The 20,206-nt window shown below is 44.0% G+C and overlaps 1 protein-coding gene across 1 annotated transcript; it reads left to right on the forward strand.

Moving 5' to 3' along the window:
• Window positions 1-15,668: 15,668 nt before the first annotated feature.
• Window positions 15,669-20,003, forward strand: lrrn2 (leucine rich repeat neuronal 2). Its single transcript, XM_021600344.3, has 2 exons — window positions 15,669-16,014; window positions 17,142-20,003. Exon 2 carries the CDS (start codon window positions 17,412-17,414, stop codon window positions 19,164-19,166), a length of 1,755 nt encoding a protein of 584 aa, XP_021456019.1. The 5' UTR covers window positions 15,669-16,014; window positions 17,142-17,411; the 3' UTR covers window positions 19,167-20,003.
• Window positions 20,004-20,206: the final 203 nt, after the last annotated feature.

The following is a 20,206-nucleotide window of genomic DNA, read 5'->3' on the forward strand; positions in this document are numbered from 1 at the left end:
TTTGGCAACAATGCAAAACGTTATGTTTGGCGTAAAAGCAACACAGCTGAACACACCATCCCCACTGTCAAACATGGTGGTGGCAGCATCATGGTTTGGGCCTGCTTTTCTTCAGCAGGGACAGGGAAGATGGTTAAAATTGATGGGAAGATGGATGGAGCCAAATACAGGAACATTCTGGAAGAAAACCTGATGGAGTCTGCAAAAGACCTGAGACTGGGACGGAGATTTGTCTTCCAACAAGACAATGATCCAAAACATAAAGCAAAATCTACAATGGAATGGTTCAAAAATAAACATATCCAGGTGTTAGAATGGCCAAGTCAAAGTCCAGACCTGAATCCAATCGAGAATCTGTGGAAAGAACTGAAAACTGCTGTTCACAAATGCTCTCCATCCAACCTCACTGAGCTCGAGCTGTTTTGCAAGGAGGAATGGGAAAAAATGTCAGTCTCTCGATGTGCAAAACTGATAGAGACATACCCCAAGCGACTTACAGCTGTAATCGCAGCAAAAGGTGGCGCTACAAAGTATTAACTTAAGGGGGCTGAATAATTTTGCACGCCCAATTTTTCAGTTTTTGATTTGTTAAAAAAGTTTGAAATATCCAATAAATGTCGTTCCACTTCATGATTGTGTCCCACTTGTTGTTGATTCTTCACAAAAAAATACAGTTTTATATCTTTATGTTTGAAGCCTGAAATGTGGCAAAAGGTCGCAAAGTTCAAAGGGGCTGAATACTTTCGCAAGGCACTGTATACAGTAACTTTGATTGGACTGATCATGTCAACATCATACTTTCAAAATCTTAGCTAGCAGTCATCATCATGAACAAGTCGACAATCTACTGGCAAATCCTTTTTAATATTTTTCATATGAAGTGAAATGAAGAAGTGAAAATATAGATAAAATGTATGGATGCTCATTGGCCATTGGACATAAACAACACACAATGAGTTGGAAATCGCAAATTCACAATGAGTGGCTTGGAAGGAATCAGTGACAGTAGCTGTGTGGTCCCAAATCTGGGATTAAGGGGCTCATGTCCAAGTTTAAAATGATAAACATTCAACATTGGCCATGCTGTCAATGAAGCATGATTTGTGCTGCCCTCAAAACAACTGTTAACTCGAAACTGCGAAAACTTGACATCAGTGAGTTTACAACTGGGAATTCCGAAAAAAACGAGCTCTGACTGGGGAATATGTTTTGAGATGTCATCCAACTCCGAATTGTAAATCGGGAAGTGAGGCATCTTTCTAGAGCTACGATCTGAAGAACAGAGAAATGTAATCATAAAATGTTGTAAGAGCTTTCATTGTCTGCTTATGTGCCCCCTTTATTTATTCTACGGTTCTGACTTGGTGTACAGGGAGAACTCTGTAAGAACAGACCACGTACTGAATTCTGTTGCTGTACATTTCAAAAGTGCTAAACAAATAGTTATTAACTGTGTCCGCCCTAGCTCGCTCGTTAATGTCTTCATCCAAATTAGTGTGAATGACTTTTGCTTCCCTCCAGGCCTGAGAGCACACGATTTCTAGTAGGTTTAATTGAAGATGTGGTAAATAGGAGTGGCAAGTGCTAAACAAATAGTTATTAACTGTGTCCGTCCTAGCTCGCTCGTTAATGTCTTCATCCAAATTAGTGTGAATGACTTTTGCTTCCCTCCAGGCCTGAGAGCACACGATTTCTAGTAGGTTTAATTGAAGATGTGGTAAATAGGAGTGGCAAGTGCTAAACAAATAGTTATTAACTGTGTCCGTCCTAGCTCGCTCGTTAATGTCTTCATCCAAATTACGGATTGCCTCTTATCCACTTGTCATCGCCTTCTACCATAGTTTGTACATCTCAATTGTCATCAATTGTCATTAGAAACACATTTGTTTAAGCAAGTAAGCCATATCAGCTATGTTTTTTTAAGTCAGTAAATGAGGCTGAATGAACTGTTTCGCTGCCAGACAAGGCTCTGCTGATTGCCAGGTGTAGCAGTGTTAGGATGTTGGGACAGATTTATGTAGGCCCTAACAGTTTGGGGGCACAGTTTGTCACCGTTATAGTGCAATTAATTACTGTAGTGACTTTTCTGGCATGCATCCCACTTTTTTGTTTTGCCCCATCAGGATTTACATGCTAAAATCGCCACTGTGCTCAGTATCTGCATGTGCAAACTACAAGCAAGCACAGGCTGCTGGGGTAACAGTTCATCGGTTACCTTACTATGAAGTCGAGCAGAGATAAATAAATGTAGTTTGCCAGCTAGTTATCTAAACCAAACTCTGTCTAGCTGGCTTTCATAATAAGCTGGCTAGACATTCCAAAGCAAATCAATGTAATTAGCTAGCTGCTAAATGGCAATGTGATTTGTAGCTTTGCACGCTAAAGTTAGCTTCATTACAATAGCAACAGCCTACCAAATGTGATCAATATAATGCCAAATGTATTCACAAATGTAAATCACCTTTCCAAAAATGTAAATCACTTTCCACAAATGTAAATCAGCAATCCACAAATGTAAATCACTTTCCACAAATGTAAATCACTTTCCACTAATGTAAAACGCTATCCACAAATGCAATTCACTATCCACAAACAAACACCTTTTGATTTGTATTTGTAAATCAATATATTGCATTAGAATTTTGTTATAACTGCAGATATGCAGGGGGCCTTAAAATGACTCCTATAAAGACAAAGTTCTCCAGCGTAGAAAAAAAGTTCCCATAAACATTGATCCCATTGATGCTTTTGACCCGGATCAGGACGCAGTGAAAGCGGGTGAGTGCAACCGGTGTGAAATGGCTAGCTAGTTATGATTGTGATTGTTGTGTGCAGAGGGTTCCAGGTTCAAGCCCAGGATGAGGCGAGGAGAAGGACGGAAGCAATACTGTTACAAAGTCCCTGTGGGGGAATTATTTCTTCCAAACAATCAAACTTTATTATTTAATTAGTGCAGTAACGGAGCTGGTCAGTAATCACCCCTGGAGGTGATCACTGAGAACTCAACCAGCTGGTTTGAGCCACAGCATTTTATAGCAAAGTCCATCCTCCTTCATTCTACATGACACACAACAGATGTATGGAATGGGTCACAAGGTTAAGATTTGTATGAAAGATACTTATAATTCACAGCAGACAGTATCTGCTGTAAAAACGTGAGAACTCATTGTGTAAAGACCAGTGTCTGGCCACGCAACTCCATACTGGAGCAGTAACAGCATTATAAAATAATCTTGTAATTTCCACCATATCCCATATCCTACACCTCCCCTCTATCTTTTGCATGCATCTCCTGGGAAAATGGTTAGAGGCCTCAGGAATATTTATGTCTCGTCTGTGCATCATGAGGCAGCGGATGGATTATAATAATTGACAATGTATGACGTATCCTTCAGATTGAGTGATGCTGTCACACTGGCCAGCTAATTCAACTATTTGGGTGATGAACGGGGTGTACACCGCAATAGTGTTGCAAATATAGAGTAATCTAGGGCTAGGGTTTCGATGTACTTACGTTGGACATACTATGGTTACACACATGGTTAACATATTATGGTTACTATTCTATAATTTCTGCAGCCTTGAAAGGCAGGCATCAACATGGCTGAACGAGAGGCTTCCAGCGATTTATAGAAATCCCTTTCTATGGGTACAAACCTTTTTTTCTATTAATATAAATCACTTTATACATGTGAGAACTTTTTTTCTACTCATGAGAACTTAATATTTTTCTTGTCGTCAAATCCCTGCCAAAAGTCAGGTGACCTAAGCACAGGTTTGCCATTTGCCATGTGTGCGCATATCCCTCCTATGTGCAAATCTTTATGGCAGTCATTTCTCTTAAGGCCCTTGGAAATTACCTGCATACTGTATCTGCAGTTTTAAAACAATTCTAATTCAATATATCGATTTACAAATCTAAATCAAAAGGTGTTTGTTTGTGTATAGTGAATTGCATTTGTAGATAGCGATTAACATTTGGGGAAAGCAATTGGTGATTTACATTTGTGAACACATTTTGCATGATATTGATCCCATACTACCGGTCTGTATTTAACCGTTAGCTAGTAAAGTCTAACATGACTGGCCTAAGTGTTTTATTGATAGAGTCTGATTCTATTAACATCTGCAGCGGCATCTACATCAAGCTCAGCACCAGGAACTAGTGATAACTTTGTTAAATCTTCTGTTAAATCTTCCCATGACAAGTAAATAAACATACTGGAGCTAGGCATAAACACGATCTGTGTCTTGAGGTCATAGTTGGTGTAAGTAGGTCACAACTTTTACTGCAATTTCCTTTGTATTATGGAGGCTTGAAGTCTAAATTGGAGAAAAGCAGAGTTAGTAAGGAGGGGATGGTGTGGGTGACCGACTGCTGTCTATTGGGGGTAGGTACTGTGTGTATGAAGGTTATTATGCATGATCAATTTACACAAAAGGGAGGGGTGGATATAGTGCCTTGTTTGAGTGTGTATTGATCTGGACAAAGTAGTAATATGTTGGCTAATCCCTGACTAGTGTATGTCCTACAGACTAATTCTGCTGCTGCTGCTGATGATGATTCGTCACACCTTTAGTAGTACAGATCCTGTAGACCCATAGGAGGAAAACTTTCAGCCAGGAACAAGCTCAAGCACAACATCATCTGACTCGGAAGAGGAAAAGACTGCACAGGGCCGGCAAGAGCCAAAGTATAAAGTCTATTAGCCCAAGGTCATGGAGCTCATGAAGTTCTGACAGACCAGCTGACATTTTCCAACGCAAGATGAAGTTCACCAGCTGAAGAACATTCAGGTCCCTGCCAGGAGCATTCAGCCAACATATCATCCATATTTATACTGATGTTGTAATATAGAGTGCCTAGTATGCTCACAACTGCATTGTGGTATAAACACAACTGTGTTGGTGTGTGTGGACCATGATCATTCTTTAGTGATGTGTGGATGGGGGCATGCTCGGCCCTCTGTTTCCTGTAGTCCACGATCATCTCCTTTGTCTTGCTAACGTTGTTGTCCTGGCACCACACTGCCAGGTCTCTGACACCATGGTGTCATCTGCAATCTTAATGATGATATTTGAAGTTGAGCGTGGCCACAAAGTCGTGGGTGAACAGGGAGTACAGGAGGGAACTAAGCACGCACCCCCGAGGGGAACTGTGTTGAGGGTCAGCGTGTTGGATGTGTTGTTGCCTACCCTAATCACCTGGGGACGGACTGTCCGGAAGTCCAGGATCCAGTTACAGAGGTTTTTAATCACAGGGTCATTAGCATAGTGATGAGCTTGGTGGGCACTATGAGCTTGGTGGGCACTGACCATGACAGTTTACGATCCAGGGTTACTCCAAGCAGTTTAGTCTCCTCAACTTGCTACATTTCCAGATTATTCATTACAAGATTTAGTTGAGGTTTAGTGAGTGATTTGACCCAAATACAATGCTTTAAGTTTTTTAAATATTTAGGACTAACTTATTCCTTGCCACCCATTCTGAAACTAAATTCAGCTCTTTGTTAAGTGTCATTTCAGTTGCCGTAAGTAGCAAACGTGTATAGTGTTGAGTCTTCTGCTTACATAGACACACTGGCGTTACTCAAAGCCAGTGGCATGTCGTTAGTAATGCTTGAAAAAGTAAGGGGCCTAGACAGCTGCCCTGGGGAATTCTTGATTCTACCTGGATTTTGTTGGAGAGACTTCCATTAAAGAACACCTTCTGTGTTCTATTAGACAGGTAACTCTTTATCCATAATATAGCAGGGGGTGTAAAGCCAAAACACATACATTTTTCCAGCAACAGACTACAGATACTGTCAAAAGACACAATGAAGTCTAACAAAACAGCCCCCACAATCTTTTTATCATCAATTACTCTCAGCCAATCATCAGTCATTTGTGTAAGTACTGTGCTTGTTGAATGTCCTTCCCTAGCATGTTGAAAGTCTGTTGTCAATTTGTTTACTGTAAAATAGCATTTTATCTGGTCAAACATAATTTTTTCTCAATGTTTGAAACAAGTTGGTCAGCTATTTGAGCCAGTTGAGCGGGCTTTACTATTCTTAGATAGTGGAATGACTTTTGCTTCCCTCCAGGCCTGAGAGCACACGATTTCTAGTAGGTTTAATTGAAGATGTGGTAAATAGGAGTGGCAATATTGTCCACTATTATCCTCAGTAATTTTCCTTCCATGTTGTCAGACCCCGGCGGATTGTCATTGTTGATCAACAATAATAATTTTTTCACCTCTTCCACACATACTTTCTGGAATTCAAAATCACAATGCTTGTCTTTCATTATTTGGTCAGATATACTTGGATGTGTAATGTCAGCGTTTGTTGCTGGCATGTAATGCCTAAGTTTGCTAATCTTGCCACTGAAAAAATTATTAAAGTAGTTGGCAATGTCAGTTGGTTTTGTGATGAATGAGCCATCTGATTCAATGAGTGATGGAGCAGAGTTGTCTTATTTGCCCAAAATTTCATTTAATGTGATCCAAAGACAATAACATTTTTCAATTCCTCACGGACCAACAAATATTCTTCACATCAACAACATATGAATCACTACAAAACTTATTGTATGACCTCTTATACACTATATTAGGCCCAGCATTTGGAACTTTGGTTTTCCTAGATATGGCTACTATATTGTGATCACTACATCCGATAGATTTGGATACTGCTTTCAAACAAATTTCTGCAGCATTAATAATGATATGAACAATACATGTTGATGATGTCATTCCTGTACAGTTTGTAACTACCCTGGTAGGTTGATTGATAACCTGAACCAGGTTGCAGGCACTGGCTACAGTTTTGAAGCTTTCTCTTGAGTTGGCAGCCTGATGAAAGCCAGTCAATATTTAAATCACCCAGAAAGAATCACTCTGTTGATATGATATACATTATCAAGCATGTTATCCAGATACTGACTGTTAGCACTTGGTGGTCTATAGCAGCTTCACACCAGAATGGGCTTTAGGTGAGGCATGTGAACCTGTAGCCATATTACTTCAACAGTATTTAACATCAGATCCTCTCTAAGCTTTATAGGAATGTGGTTCTGAATATAGACCGCAACACCTCCACCACTGGCATTTCTGTCTTTTCTGTAGGACCAGCAGAGGCATTCCGGGCAGTAAGAGGGACATAAATTTGGTTATTTACATTGAAGACACTTGCCAGGTTGTCAGTGCATGCACTGAGTACACATCAAATTGTATTAGTCACATGCTCCGAATACAACAGTTACAGTGAAATGCTTACTTACAAGTTCCTAATCAACAATGCAGTTTAAAAAATACGAATAAGAAACTCTCTACTCTCTCGAGCAGTTTCCATACCAGGCAGTGATGCAACCAGTGAGACCATGCTCTCTATTTGTGCAGCTGTAGAACCTTTTGAGGATCTGAGGACCCATGCCAAATCTTTTCAGTCTCCTGAGGGGGAATATATTTTGTTGTGCCATCTTCACAACTGTCTTGGTGTGCTTGGACCATGTTAGTTTGTTGGTGATGTGAACACCAAGGAACTTGAAGCTCTCAACCTGCTCCACTACAGCTCTGTTGATGAGAATGGGGGCATGCTCGGTCCCCCTTTTCCTGTAGTCCATAATCATCTCCTTTGTCTTGATCACGTTGAGGAAGTGATTGTTGTCCTGGCACCACACTGCCAGGTCTCTGACCTCCTCTCTATAGGCTGCTTCATCGTTGTCTGTGATCAGGCTTATCCCTGTTGTGTCAACGGCAAACTTAATGATGGTGTTGGAGTCGTACCTGACCGTGCAGTCATAAGTGAACAGGGGACTGTGTTGAGGTTCAGCGTGGTGGATGGGTTGTTACCTACCCTTACCACGTGGGGGACAGCCCATCAGGAAGTCCAGGATCCAGTTGCAGAGGGAGGTGTTTAGTCCCAGGGTCCTTAGCTTAGTGATGAGCTTTCGGGGCGGAGTGTGGAGTGCAATAGAGATTGCATCATCTGTGGATATGTTAGGGTGGTATGCAAATTGGAGTGGGATAATGGTGTTGATATGAGCCAGGACCAGCATTTCAAAGCACTTAATGGCTACAGATGTGAGTGCTACGGGTCGGTAGTCATTTAGGCAGGTTACCTTAGTGTTCTTGGGCACAGGGACTATGGTGGTCTTCTTAAAACATGTTGGTATTACAGACTCGGACAGGGAGAGGTTGAAAATGTCAATGAAGACATTTGCCAGTTGGTCAGCGCATGCTCGCAGTACACATCCTGATAATCCGTCTGACCCTGCAGTCTTGTGAATGTTGACCTGTTAATTAAAGGTCTTACTCACATCGGCTGCAGAGACTGTGATCACACAGTCATCCGGAACAGCTGGTGCTCTCATGCATGTTCAGTGTTATTTGCCTCAAAGCAAGCGTAGAAGTAGGTTAGCTCATCTGGCAGGCTCGTGTCACTGGGCAGCTCTCGGCTGTGCTTCCCTTTGTAGCCTAATGATTTGCAAGCCCTGCCACATTTTACGAGCGTCGGAGCCGGATCTGGTACGATTCGATCTTAGTCCTGTATTGACACTTTGCATGTTTAATGGTTCGGAGGGCATAGCGGGATTTCTTATATGCTTCCAGGTTAGAGTCCCACTCCTTGAAATCAGCAGCTCTAGCCTTTAGCTCAGTGCGGATGTTGCCTGTAATGGCTTCTGGTTGGGGTATGTACGTACAGTCACTGTGGGGACAACATCATAGATGCACTTATTGATGAAGCCAATGATTGATGTGGTGTACTCAATGTCATAGGAAGAATCACGGAACATATTCAAGTTTGTGCTAGCAAAAGAGTCCTGTAGCTTAGCATCTGCTTCATCTGACCACTTTTTTATTGACCGAGTCACTGGTGCTTTCATTCATGAAGGGAACATTTTGACATTTGCCATATGGTCGGTGAGAAAGTCCATATTGCAATTGTACGGTCCCTTACTAGACGTATGGTCCCTTACGTTTCTAAAATTTGCGTACGGCGGCGTGCCGTGCACGGGGCCGGATCTTCCGGGAAGTCATCGAACGAAGTCTCTCGGACATTCGGTTTCCGTTTTATAAAATTAACAAATTTTGGTCATTTTTCCGCTGTCCCGGTAAATCCCACCAGAGGGCGAATGGAATCATATTCCAAATGTACAAAACATCACCAATCACGACGTGGCCTTTTCTCCTAAACGGAAAAGACTTTGAAGACAAAACTTGGTGAGCATAGGTTTGGCATAATGGGCAGTTGGCCCCGAACAAGATGGTGTCGAGGCCTCAACGCTTTTTGAGTTATGGACATTTTTCTGGGATTAAAGGTCAAAAACGAAAATAGAGCACTAATTTGACCGCTTCACGTCAAAGTAAATGAACCTACGGCGTCAGGAAAAAAAGAAGAAGCCATTTATCTATCATAATTTAAGAGAAATCGTACAATGTACAATTGGTGATGTTCAAAAAAAGGTGTTTTTTCCCCAAAAAAGTTACAGATCCAGTTGCAGTGTGTTCAGACAAATATTTTTTTAAGTGGGTTTCGGAGCTCTGCGAGATTTCTGTGATTTTCTGAAATAACACGCACTTATTCAACCCTCCGTAAATAGTCAGTTCTTAACATAAAGATTTAAAAACTCAAAATTCTATAAGTGCCTACACCAATGAGGATATGTGTTCACGTTCAGCTTCCTGTGTCAACCGGAAGTGCCTAAAAATGATGTCATAGGTGCTGTTTCGAAGGGTTAAAAAGGTCTGATCTTTTCAAAACTTCATATGTGTGATTAGGAAACCCTCGAACTGTAAATCAGTCATTTCTCCCAACAGATGTCAAAGCTCTCTCTCTCACACACACACACACACACACACACACACACACACACACACACACACACACACACACACACACACACACACACACACACACACACACACACACACACACACACACACACACACACACACACACACACACACACACACACAGCAAGGATGGAGTGACAAAGTGCGGTGCTTAAAGACACTCAGAGCCTGCAATGGCATTATCATATCATCATCATCTCTAGGCTGTTCCGAGTTCAACGAGATGCCTCGCTAGACCGTAGCTTGCTCGGTCTGAGCTCAGCGACCATGAAAAAAGTAGGCCCATAATGAAGCCTGCCCTAAATTGCAGGTGCTTTGGGTGACCTCGGGAGAACAGTTAGGGTTAGAAGCACAATTCGACCTCAGGAACATTCCTGAGGTCCTCCCGATCTGTGCAAGCCTAACCTGACCATGTGGCATTAACCCTTTAACAGTTAAAAGAAGGTGTTTACACCCTAAAAGTGTTTTTCCATACCCAACAAGCAGTTTATGATAAATAGTGCATTCAACCCTGTGTAAATCAGTCAGTTCTTAACATAAAGACTTAAAACTCAGGATTTTGTAAAAGCATACCCCAATCAGGATATGTGTTTACTTATAGCTTCCTGTGCAAACCGGAAGTGCCTAAAAAGGGTGTCATAGGGGCTGTTTCGAAGGGTTAAAAACTTCATATGTGTGATTAGGCAACCCCCACAACTGTAAATCAGTCATGTCTCCCATAAAATTTCCAAGAAAAACTCACACACACACAGCTAGGACGGAGGGACACAGACAGAGCATGCAATAGTTACCTTTGTTTGAACTAAAAAAGAACCGTCAGACCTAGAGTTCTGAAACTTTAGATGCCTGTTCTAGAGCTCAGGTCGATAGCGCGTGGTGAGTTATGTGGCTCTAGAAGGTTCTCGGACCGAGAAACAGCGCCTTGTACATTTGCAATAACTTCAATTCATTTGGACCATTATGAAAATGACGACATTTAGAAAAGTCCCAGAGTCGCAAGACTAGGTGCATTGAAACCGTCTCGGCCCATAGAGACGGACCCCAATGTTTCTGTCCGATAGCTCATTCAAGGACCCCGTAGCAAGGCATGGAAAAAGTGGATTTTCAGCACCAATTAAGGTCATTGCTCGGGCACCGAATTACCTATCGAGCTGAAACTAGGGATTCGGGGTCGCCTCACATAGGTCTACACATAATGTCAGAACTGGACCCGCAGCTAGAACGTAACTATGTGTTTTATGTTTTTATTATGTTTTAAACTGAAGACGCTGTGAATTATGGGCCTGCTCTGAAATATGTGATAGTTGGCTTCGAGTTGGAAAAAGTGGGTTTGGTGTCAGATGGTATCAGTTTGGTGTCAGAATGACATCTAATTGACTGATGGACACTGACTTGCTAGTTGACTTTTGTACATTTGCAATATGTTTAAACAGTGAGGGACCATCACCAAAATGACATTCTGAAATCAACACTAAAAATGGCTTCACCATAGTCTCCAGACCGTGCCAAGTTCAACGAGACGCCCGCTTGACCGTAGCTGGCTCTGAGTGCAGCAACCGCGAAAAAAAGCAGGCCCAAAATGAAGCCTGGCCATAAATTTCAGGTGCTTTTGGGGGACAGCGGCAGAACCGTTAGGTTCAGAAGGAAAATTCAACCACGGGAATGTTCCTAAGGTCCTCCCGATCTGTGCAAGCCTAACCTTGACCGTGTAGCATTAACCCTTAATAGTTAAAAGAAGGTGTTTACATCAAACAGGTTTCACTGACTTCTCTCCCCATATGAATACATTGCCTGCAACCCTAAATTCAACCTGAAGCCTATGTGGGTTATGAATGCCTTATGAACCTGTCTTCGATAACAATCCATCAGGGCACTATGAGATCTACCTGTGTTGATTCTAAGCTTCCTAGAGCAACCGGAATTGTTTAAATTCACCCAAAAGGTGTTTGATGTACATAACCTGCAATTGTGAAAATCACTGCATTCAACCCTGTGTAGATCAGTCAATTCTTAACATAAAAACTTAAAACTCAGGATTCTGTAAGAGCCTACCCCAAGGAGGACATGTGTTCACGTTCCTGTGCCAACCGGAAGTGCCTTAAAATGGTGTCATAGGTGCTGTTTCGGAGGGTTAAAAAGGTCATATCTTTTCAGAACTTCATACGTATGGTTAGGCAATCCTCATGAACTGTAAATCAGTCATTTCTCCCAACAGACGTCAAAGAAAAGCTCTCACACACACATACATACACACAGCAAGGATGGAGTGACAAAGTGCAGTGCTTAAAGACACACAGAGCCTGCAATGGCATTACCATAATCTCTAGGCTGTGCCGAGTTCAACGAGATACCCCGCTTGACCGTAGCTCGCTCGGTCTGAGTGCAGCGACCGTTAAAAAAAGAAGACCCAAAATTAAGCCTGGACCTAAATTTCAAGTGCTTTTGGGAGACAGAGAGTGAACCGTTAAGGTTAGAAGCACAATTTGACCTCAGGAACATTCCTGAGGTCCTCCCGATCTGTGCAAGCCCAACCTTGACCGTGTGGCATTAAGGGGGTGATAAGTTTTTGAAAAAATTTTCAACATTTTACTCTTGGGTCTTGACTTGTGTTACATTTGCAATATGTAAAATTACAGTGGAGTGCACTCGCATTCTAGCGCACTCGCCATCTATTGGATTTTTGCAGTGTTACACTTGGCATTTGCCATATGGCATTTGCAATCAACTTTGAATGAAACATCAACATTGTACATCGTGTATATGTTTCGTACGGTGCCAATATGTTCCCATTCATTGTTGTCCATTTCAGGGGGGTGTTCCCTTACTGCTTTAATATTTGCTTGTAAGCAGGAATCAGGAGGATAGAATTATGGTCAGATTTGCAAAATGTAGGGCGAGGGAGAGCTTTGTACGCATCTTTGTGTGTGGAGTAAAGGTGGTCCAGAGTTTCCCTGCATTTAAGTCCATGGCTTTAATGCAGGAGTGCCACGTCTGGATGAGCGTTTTCCTGTTTGCTTCTGGCAGAAGACAGCTCATTGAGTGCGGTCTTAGTGCCTACCACATTGGTTTGTGGTGGTAAATAGACAGCTACCAAAATTATAGATGAAAACTCTCTTGGTAAATGCTGTGGTCTACAGCTTATCTATCATGAGGTATTCTAACTCAGGTGAGCAGAACCTTGAGACTTCCTTCATATTAGAGATCACACGCCAGCTGTTGAGCTGCCCTGATTCCGCTGTTCTGTCCTGCTGATTGTATAGAAAACCAGCTTGATTTAAATTTACCATGTCCTTGTTCAGCAATGACTTGGAGAAACAGGATATTACAGTTCTTTAGATCACGTTGATCGGATAGTTTCGAACGGAACTCATAGAGTTTATTCTCCAGTGATTGCACATTCACCAATAGAATGGAGGGTAGAGGCAATTTATCCACTCTGACATAGTCTCGCCAGACATCCTTCAAGCTGTCTCCTCCTTCTTCGATTGTGAAGTGACTATGACCACAAATATCCTATTTAATTTGTAGTCAATTTTGACACTATAATAAATGTTTCCGACTGATATCAATACCACATTGGCCACTTTCTAGCATTTTAAGAGCAGTCACTCTTTAAAACCGTACTGGATTTAGTGTCAAATAGCGCCAACGTGACCAAACAGCCATCATAAACAAGGCCAAAGAGAACTCATTCTAACTTGCATTTGATTTTCTTCTCTAAACTCAACCATGCATTACAAAACCCTCTCACACACACACACACACACACACACACACACACACACACACACACACACACACACACACACACACACACACCATCCAACTCCTCTCCCAATGCAGGCTCCCTAGCAACCGGTTGCTATTAGATACTGCTGGGCCTGTCACCATGGCAGCAGATTCTCCCTCATTCTCTCTGCAGTGTTACAACACACACACCACACCATTTAGCTGTGTTGTGCTGTGGAGGGTGTGTCATAAGTCCTTGAGGACTTCCCCAGTCCAGCACACCTGTTGTGGACAGAATTCCAATGCAAAGAAAGAGCGAGAGGAACAGGGAGGTAAAGAGGGAGAAAGAGCCATAAGGATTCAAAAGTATCACATGGTATCATACTCATTGTATTGTATTGTATTGTATCATATTCATTCACATGAGATGCACTTTCTTGAGGCTGCTGCTGATGTACAGTTTGCTTACACTGAAATTAATTACTAGAGAGGCAGAAGTGTTTGTCTGTCTGTGTGTGTTTGCTTTAGTGCTTTACTCTGATATATGAATCATTCCCTGGATTTGACACTGCAACATGCTTCACCTCAGCCCTAACTAAGGGTCATCGTAATGGAGCATATGATTTACAACCATGACTCAGTGCGAGTAGACCACACACACACAGAGAGAGGAAATGAGAAGAGAATAAAGGAAAGATGGAGGAGAGGAGAGGTGAATAGAGGGAAGACACTGGAGAAAAATTCAAGAGAGAACAGAGGAAGCAGTGCTTGTTTTCTCTCAAATAAAAGCAATGCTCTCTGATTGTTGCTATGACGACCTCTCCTCTTGATTCCTTTTCATGCTGCTCCCTCTCATCCCTCATCCCCACTGCTTTTCAGCCTGCAGGGTGAATACGTGTGTGTGTGTGTGTGTGTGTGCGTGTGTCTCGGTGACATACTTTTCTGAATCTCTGTCACTCAGCTCCCATTATCCCCTTCTCTCTGCACAACAGGAATCCTTCCATCCCTCCATTCTTCCATCCGTCATCCATCCATCCATCCATCCATATATCCTCTCTCACTGATGTTCATATTCTGTGTTGTTATGTGATTAGGAAAGGTAAAAAAAGGTCAACACTAAACATGACATTCCATCATGACTTCCATTACGGTTAGATGGGTTAGGTTAATAATGAAGATATATTTATATATCTTTATTTATAGATTTGCTGATCGATCACACAATAAACACACACACATTCAAGCCTGAGATTGAGCAGAAAAGCCTTGTGTTGAGCTGTGTAGGTTAGGTGACTTGTCAGTGTTTGTTGGGAGAGAACGGAAACTTTTGTGCAATCCTTTTGTTTCTTCCCCTCAATTGTCACTAATGGCACAGGAATGTCTGAGGGCATAAACACACAAACACAAAGATATATAGTCATTCTCTTTTACACACAGAGAGAAGGAACAGGAGGGGGGAGAGGTGCAACTGCTGGAGAGAGAGAAAGAGAAGATAGAATCTTCTGCTTTACTGCACACACACACGCGGGAAAACTCAGTGCACTGAAGCTCATATAGTTCATTCTCTATGTGGCCAGCAGCTACGCTCCAATACACCACTTTTTAAAAGCAAACCAGTGCGCTATTCCAAAAGCTAGGAGTACCTCTTAAAATAGTATCACCCCCCCCCCCCCCCCACCACAACTGTATCTATTTATTTAGGCTGATAGCTACTTTATTGAGGAAAAATGTACTTACTTTGACATGTGGTTGTCCCGCTTAGCAATTTTAAGATTAACGCACTAACTGTAATTTCCTCTGGATAAGAGCATCTACTAAATGACTCAAATGTAAAGCTCACTGAGCCTGCAATTATGAGGCATTGGAGAGTAGAGAGGGACAGAATCTCCTATTAATTCATATTTAGAGAGAGAGAGAGAGAGAGAGAGAGAGAGAGAGAGAGAGAGAGAGAGAGAGAGAGAGAGAGAGAGAGAGAGAGAGAGAGAGAGAGAGAGAGAGAGAGAGAGAGAGAGAGAGAGAGAGAGAGAGAGAGAGAGAGAGAGAGAGAGAGAGAGAGAGAGAGAGAGAGAGAGAGAGAGAGAGAGAGAGAGAGAGAGAGAGAGAGCACATACACACACACACTGTTAAAGATACAGAGGGGTTGGGGAGAGCAGAGGTAGTAGGCAGATTCATCCTGTAGAGATCTCTCCACAGCCTCAAAGAGAAAAGCAGGGATATTTTAAAAAGAGAGAAATACAGAGGAGGAGATACAGATGTTTTAAGGAGAGAGAGAGATCGAAATAATGACTATTTATGGTAGAGCTTGCCCTGAACACATAGAAAAAAAGCTGACAGAACATTCCCAGATAAAAACAACACAGTAAAAAGATTGAGGAGAGGTAAAGAGGCACAGAAGGAGAGAGAGGAAAGATCGAGAGATGCATGCAGTCAATGATACTCCTCTGATGGTAAGGACTATTTCTCTGTGAGCTGCAAATGTTTGGACATAATTGCTTGAGTTTGTTTGCTAGGACATGTCTGGGTTAGACACAGACAGACACACAGAGCAGTAGAGTGAGAAGAGTGGCATCTGTGGTGTGTCACAGTGTTGTCAGCTCATACGTGTGCTGAGACTCTGGCGTGTGTGTGTTTGCTTGTGTTTTTATGTTTGTGGTGTGTGTGTGTTTGCTTGTTTGTTTGTGTGTGTGTGTGTGTGTGTGTGCGTGTGTATGTGTGTTTGTGTGTGTGTGTGCGTGCATGCGTGTTTGCTTGGCAGCAGGGGGATACATCTCTATTTGTATTGATCAGCACCCTCGCTTTTCCTCACTGCCTTCCTTTCCCTCACTGCCTTCCTTTCCCTCACTGCCTTCCTTTCCCAGACTCCCTTCCTTTCCCAGACTCCCTTCCTTTCCCTCACTGCCTTCCTTTCCCTCACTGCCTTCCTTTCCCTCACTGCCTTCCTTTCCCAGACTCCCTTCCTTTCCCTCACTGCCTTCCTTTCCCTCACTGCCTTCCTTTCCCTCACTGCCTTCCTTTCCCTCACTGCCTTCCTTTCCCTCTATCCCCCGTCATTCCCTTTTCTTCGCTCTCACTCTTTTCTCTCCCATTCCTCCATGTCTTTCAATCTCTGTCAGTACGTATAGCTAGTTCAGCTACATCCCTCCTTCTGCAGTCTCAGCTACAGCAAGACAACCTCCTCTCCTTTCTATTCCCTTTTCCCCTTCTGATATTCCCCCCTCCTTTCCTCTTCTCCCCTTTTATCTCCAGTGTGTGCGTGTGTTATTTCAAACTTCCTCTGTTGTCATTACTGGTGACCACTGCCACTAGGTGATACTGGTGGTCATCAGTACACACACACACACACACACACACACACACACACACACATACACACACTTTAATTAATTGAATACACGATGAGAGTAAAGAAGAGGGAGATCAAAACTACATCAAATTAAATTGAATCCATTACTTAGCAGGGATGCAGATGAAAAGAGGAAGTAAATTGTTGATGGAGAGTTGAAAACACAGGAGGTATTCTCGCAGCCTAAACCTGACCTTGACCCATTATCTCCCCTGTCTCTCTCTCTCACAGGTAATCTCCTGAGTGTGTACAGAGCCATGCCCAATTCACATGTCGCCACAATGTGACAGCAACTGTCTGACCACAGAGACTGCCACCTAGACAATCCACAACACTATACATTCCTACAGCACTGTAACCTGACAACAGTAGATTCCTACAGCGCTGTAACGTTGTAACAACACTGAGTCAATCACCATTGAATTGCCGCCGCTGAATCAACGTCTCTGAATCAACTCCTATAGATCGACTCCTCTGAATCAACTCATCTCTGCTGTGAGGATGCTGAGGGTGTCAATGGTCCTACTGAAGAGGCAGCTGATCCTGTGGGTGTGGGTTTCCAGTGCTCTAGTAGTCTATTCCCTGCCATGGCGGGTCTCCTGTCCGACAGGGTGTGTGTGTCAGATGAAGCCCTGGTTCTCCCCCCAGTCAGTGTCCTGTGAGGCTTCTACTGTGGACTGTAACAACCTGTTCCTAACCCAACTCCCCTCTCCTCTGCCCCCAGACACACACACCCTCCGTCTGCAGAGTAACCTGCTGTCTGCCCTGGAGATACCACTCTTACACACACTCCCCAACCTCACCGAGTTGGACCTGTCTCAGAACCGCTTCAGCTGTGTTAGAACCCTAACCTTAACCCAGCCCCAGGCTGCCTCCCTGCCCTCCCTACTCTCCTTGCACCTGGAGGAGAACCAGCTCTGGTTCCTGCCCCCTGCCTCCTTTTCCTCCCTGCCCGCCCTACAGGAGCTTTTCCTCAGCCACAACCGGCTGTTCTACCTGGCTCCTGGAGCATTCTCCGGCCTGGGCTTACTGCTGCGCCTGCACCTCAACAACAACCACCTGACCTCAATTGAGCCCCGCTGGTTCACTGCCCTGCCCCGCCTCCAGGTGCTGATGCTGGGGGGAAACCCAGTGGAGGTCCTCCCTGACCGGGGCTTCCAGGACCTGGGGTCTCTACACAGCCTGGTGCTGGGGGGCATGGGGCTGAAGGGGCTGACTGAGAGGGCCCTAGAGGGGCTGGACAGTCTGGAGAGCCTGTCCTTCTATGACAACCTCCTCACCACCGTCCCCACACAGGCTCTGAGGAGGATCCCGGGCCTCAAGTTCCTGGACCTGAACAAGAACCCTCTGAGTGTGGTTCAGACAGGGGACTTCAGGGACCTGGTCCACCTGACAGAGCTGGGTCTGAACAACATGGAGGAGCTGGTGGCCATCGAGAGGGCAGCCATGGAGAACCTGCCTGAGCTCACCAAGCTGGAGATCACCAACAACCCCCGGCTGTCCTACATCCACCCCCAGGCCTTCCTTCGGCTGGGCCGGCTAGAAAGTCTGATGCTCAACTCCAACGCTCTGAGCGCTCTGCACCAACACACTGTCCTGTCTCTGCCCAGCCTGAGGGAGGTCAGCCTGTACTCCAACCCCCTCCGCTGTGACTGCCTGTTCCGTTGGGTGGCTAAGGAGCAACCTCACACAGATACACAGATGCCGCAGGCTGTGAGGTTTATCCAGCCTCAGGCCACGTTGTGTTCTGAGCCTCCAGAGCTGAGGGCTCGTAGTGTGAGGGAAGTGTCAATCACCGAGATGTCAGCCTCCTGCCTACCCCTCATCCCCCCTGGTATCCTTCCTCACTACATGGGGGTGAGAGAGGGGGAGAGGCTGACTCTGCACTGTCGCGCACTGGCAGAGCCTCAGCCCACAATCTATTGGGTCACACCTTCTGGAATGAGACTAGGACCATCCGACCACACCCACAGCACCAAGCTTGCATCCAGCCAGACGTCCTCTTACCATTCCCCCTCACCCAGCCGAGCATCTGGAAATGCCTCAGTCCTCACCCCTTCCTCTCCCTCCTCCACTGCCTACCGCTTACTGCCAGAGGGGACATTGGAGATTGTCATGGTGACGGCCCGGGAGGCGGGTCTGTACACCTGTGTGGCTGAGAATACACTGGGGGCCGACACTCACAGTGTGACTGTTGGGGTGCAGGGGCAAGGGAGGGGGGGTTTGAGGCGCCGGATGTTGGAGGGGAGAGGATAGGAGTTGAAGGAGAGGGTTTTGAGGGAGGTCAGGGCAAGGGTTAAGACAGCAAGCATGATCAGAAGTACACACACAAATAAAGCCTAGCTATATAAATAATGGATGATATAACAACACACACACTTACTTGCAGTCCAACGTTTCCAAAGATAACGGCTACCGCTCTTGGCGGCGGTACCATTGTAGGTGGTTGTGAAGCCCGATCCGGGAACCACATGTCCTGCCGCAGTTGGGACATGTTGGTTCTGAATCTGGAGCTGCTTGCGGGAATGGTTTGGGAGCAATGGGGCCTGTAAATAGAACATATGACAGGGCAGTGGTGTACAATCAGATATGTATTTACATTACAGTATATATGCATACACATTGACATTGTTTGTGTTTGTATAAAGAGGACAATCAAACTGCAGTACTGTTTCCTATCCCCAGAACCTATCCACCTAACCCTAACCCAGCGATTGAACTTCAGGAGAGGACTCTCACCCTCTTTACTTACACTAGGGCGCAGGCATTTTCTAAACAGTGTCATTTTATGGTAGCCTATCCTTGCTTTCTTTTAGGTTTTGTAAATCAAAGTGCTTAATGTGAGTAGCCCTTTCTCACTCGGTCCTTTCCCTTGGCTTTCTATCACATTACTTTATTCTTCTATCCAACTGCCTGCACATACCTGCCTGTACATACCTGCCTGTACATACCTGCCTGTACATACCTGCCTGTACATACCTGCCTGTACATACCATGAACTAGTTTTCCTACCCGGTATACCACTTCTCTTTCAAAGATGATTTAGATGTATTAAATTCTATTTTGAGCTATTATTAAAACATTTTGGACTGATATGCTGATGGTTTGTTTTCCTGACTATTAGCCAATTCCCTTATCGCTGGAGGCATGTGCGGAGGCAGACGAGTGCAATACATGATTCACTCTCCAAAACGGTAAGTGGACTACATTGAATTGACAACAATCTTTCTATTCATCTTCCTACGACAACTTAAATTCATATTCAATTACATGTATAACCTATACATTTCTACTGG

The sequence above is a fragment of the Oncorhynchus mykiss genome, chromosome 1, assembly GCF_057628025.1.
Source record: "Oncorhynchus mykiss isolate SJ-2025 chromosome 1, ASM5762802v1, whole genome shotgun sequence".
Lineage (NCBI taxonomy): Eukaryota > Metazoa > Chordata > Actinopteri > Salmoniformes > Salmonidae > Oncorhynchus > Oncorhynchus mykiss.

What these genes read in the sequence shown, in the direction of transcription:
- lrrn2 (XM_021600344.3), top strand. Translation starts at nt 17,412, where the DNA reads ATGCTGAGGGTGTCAATGGTCCTACTGAAGAGGCAGCTGATCCTGTGG.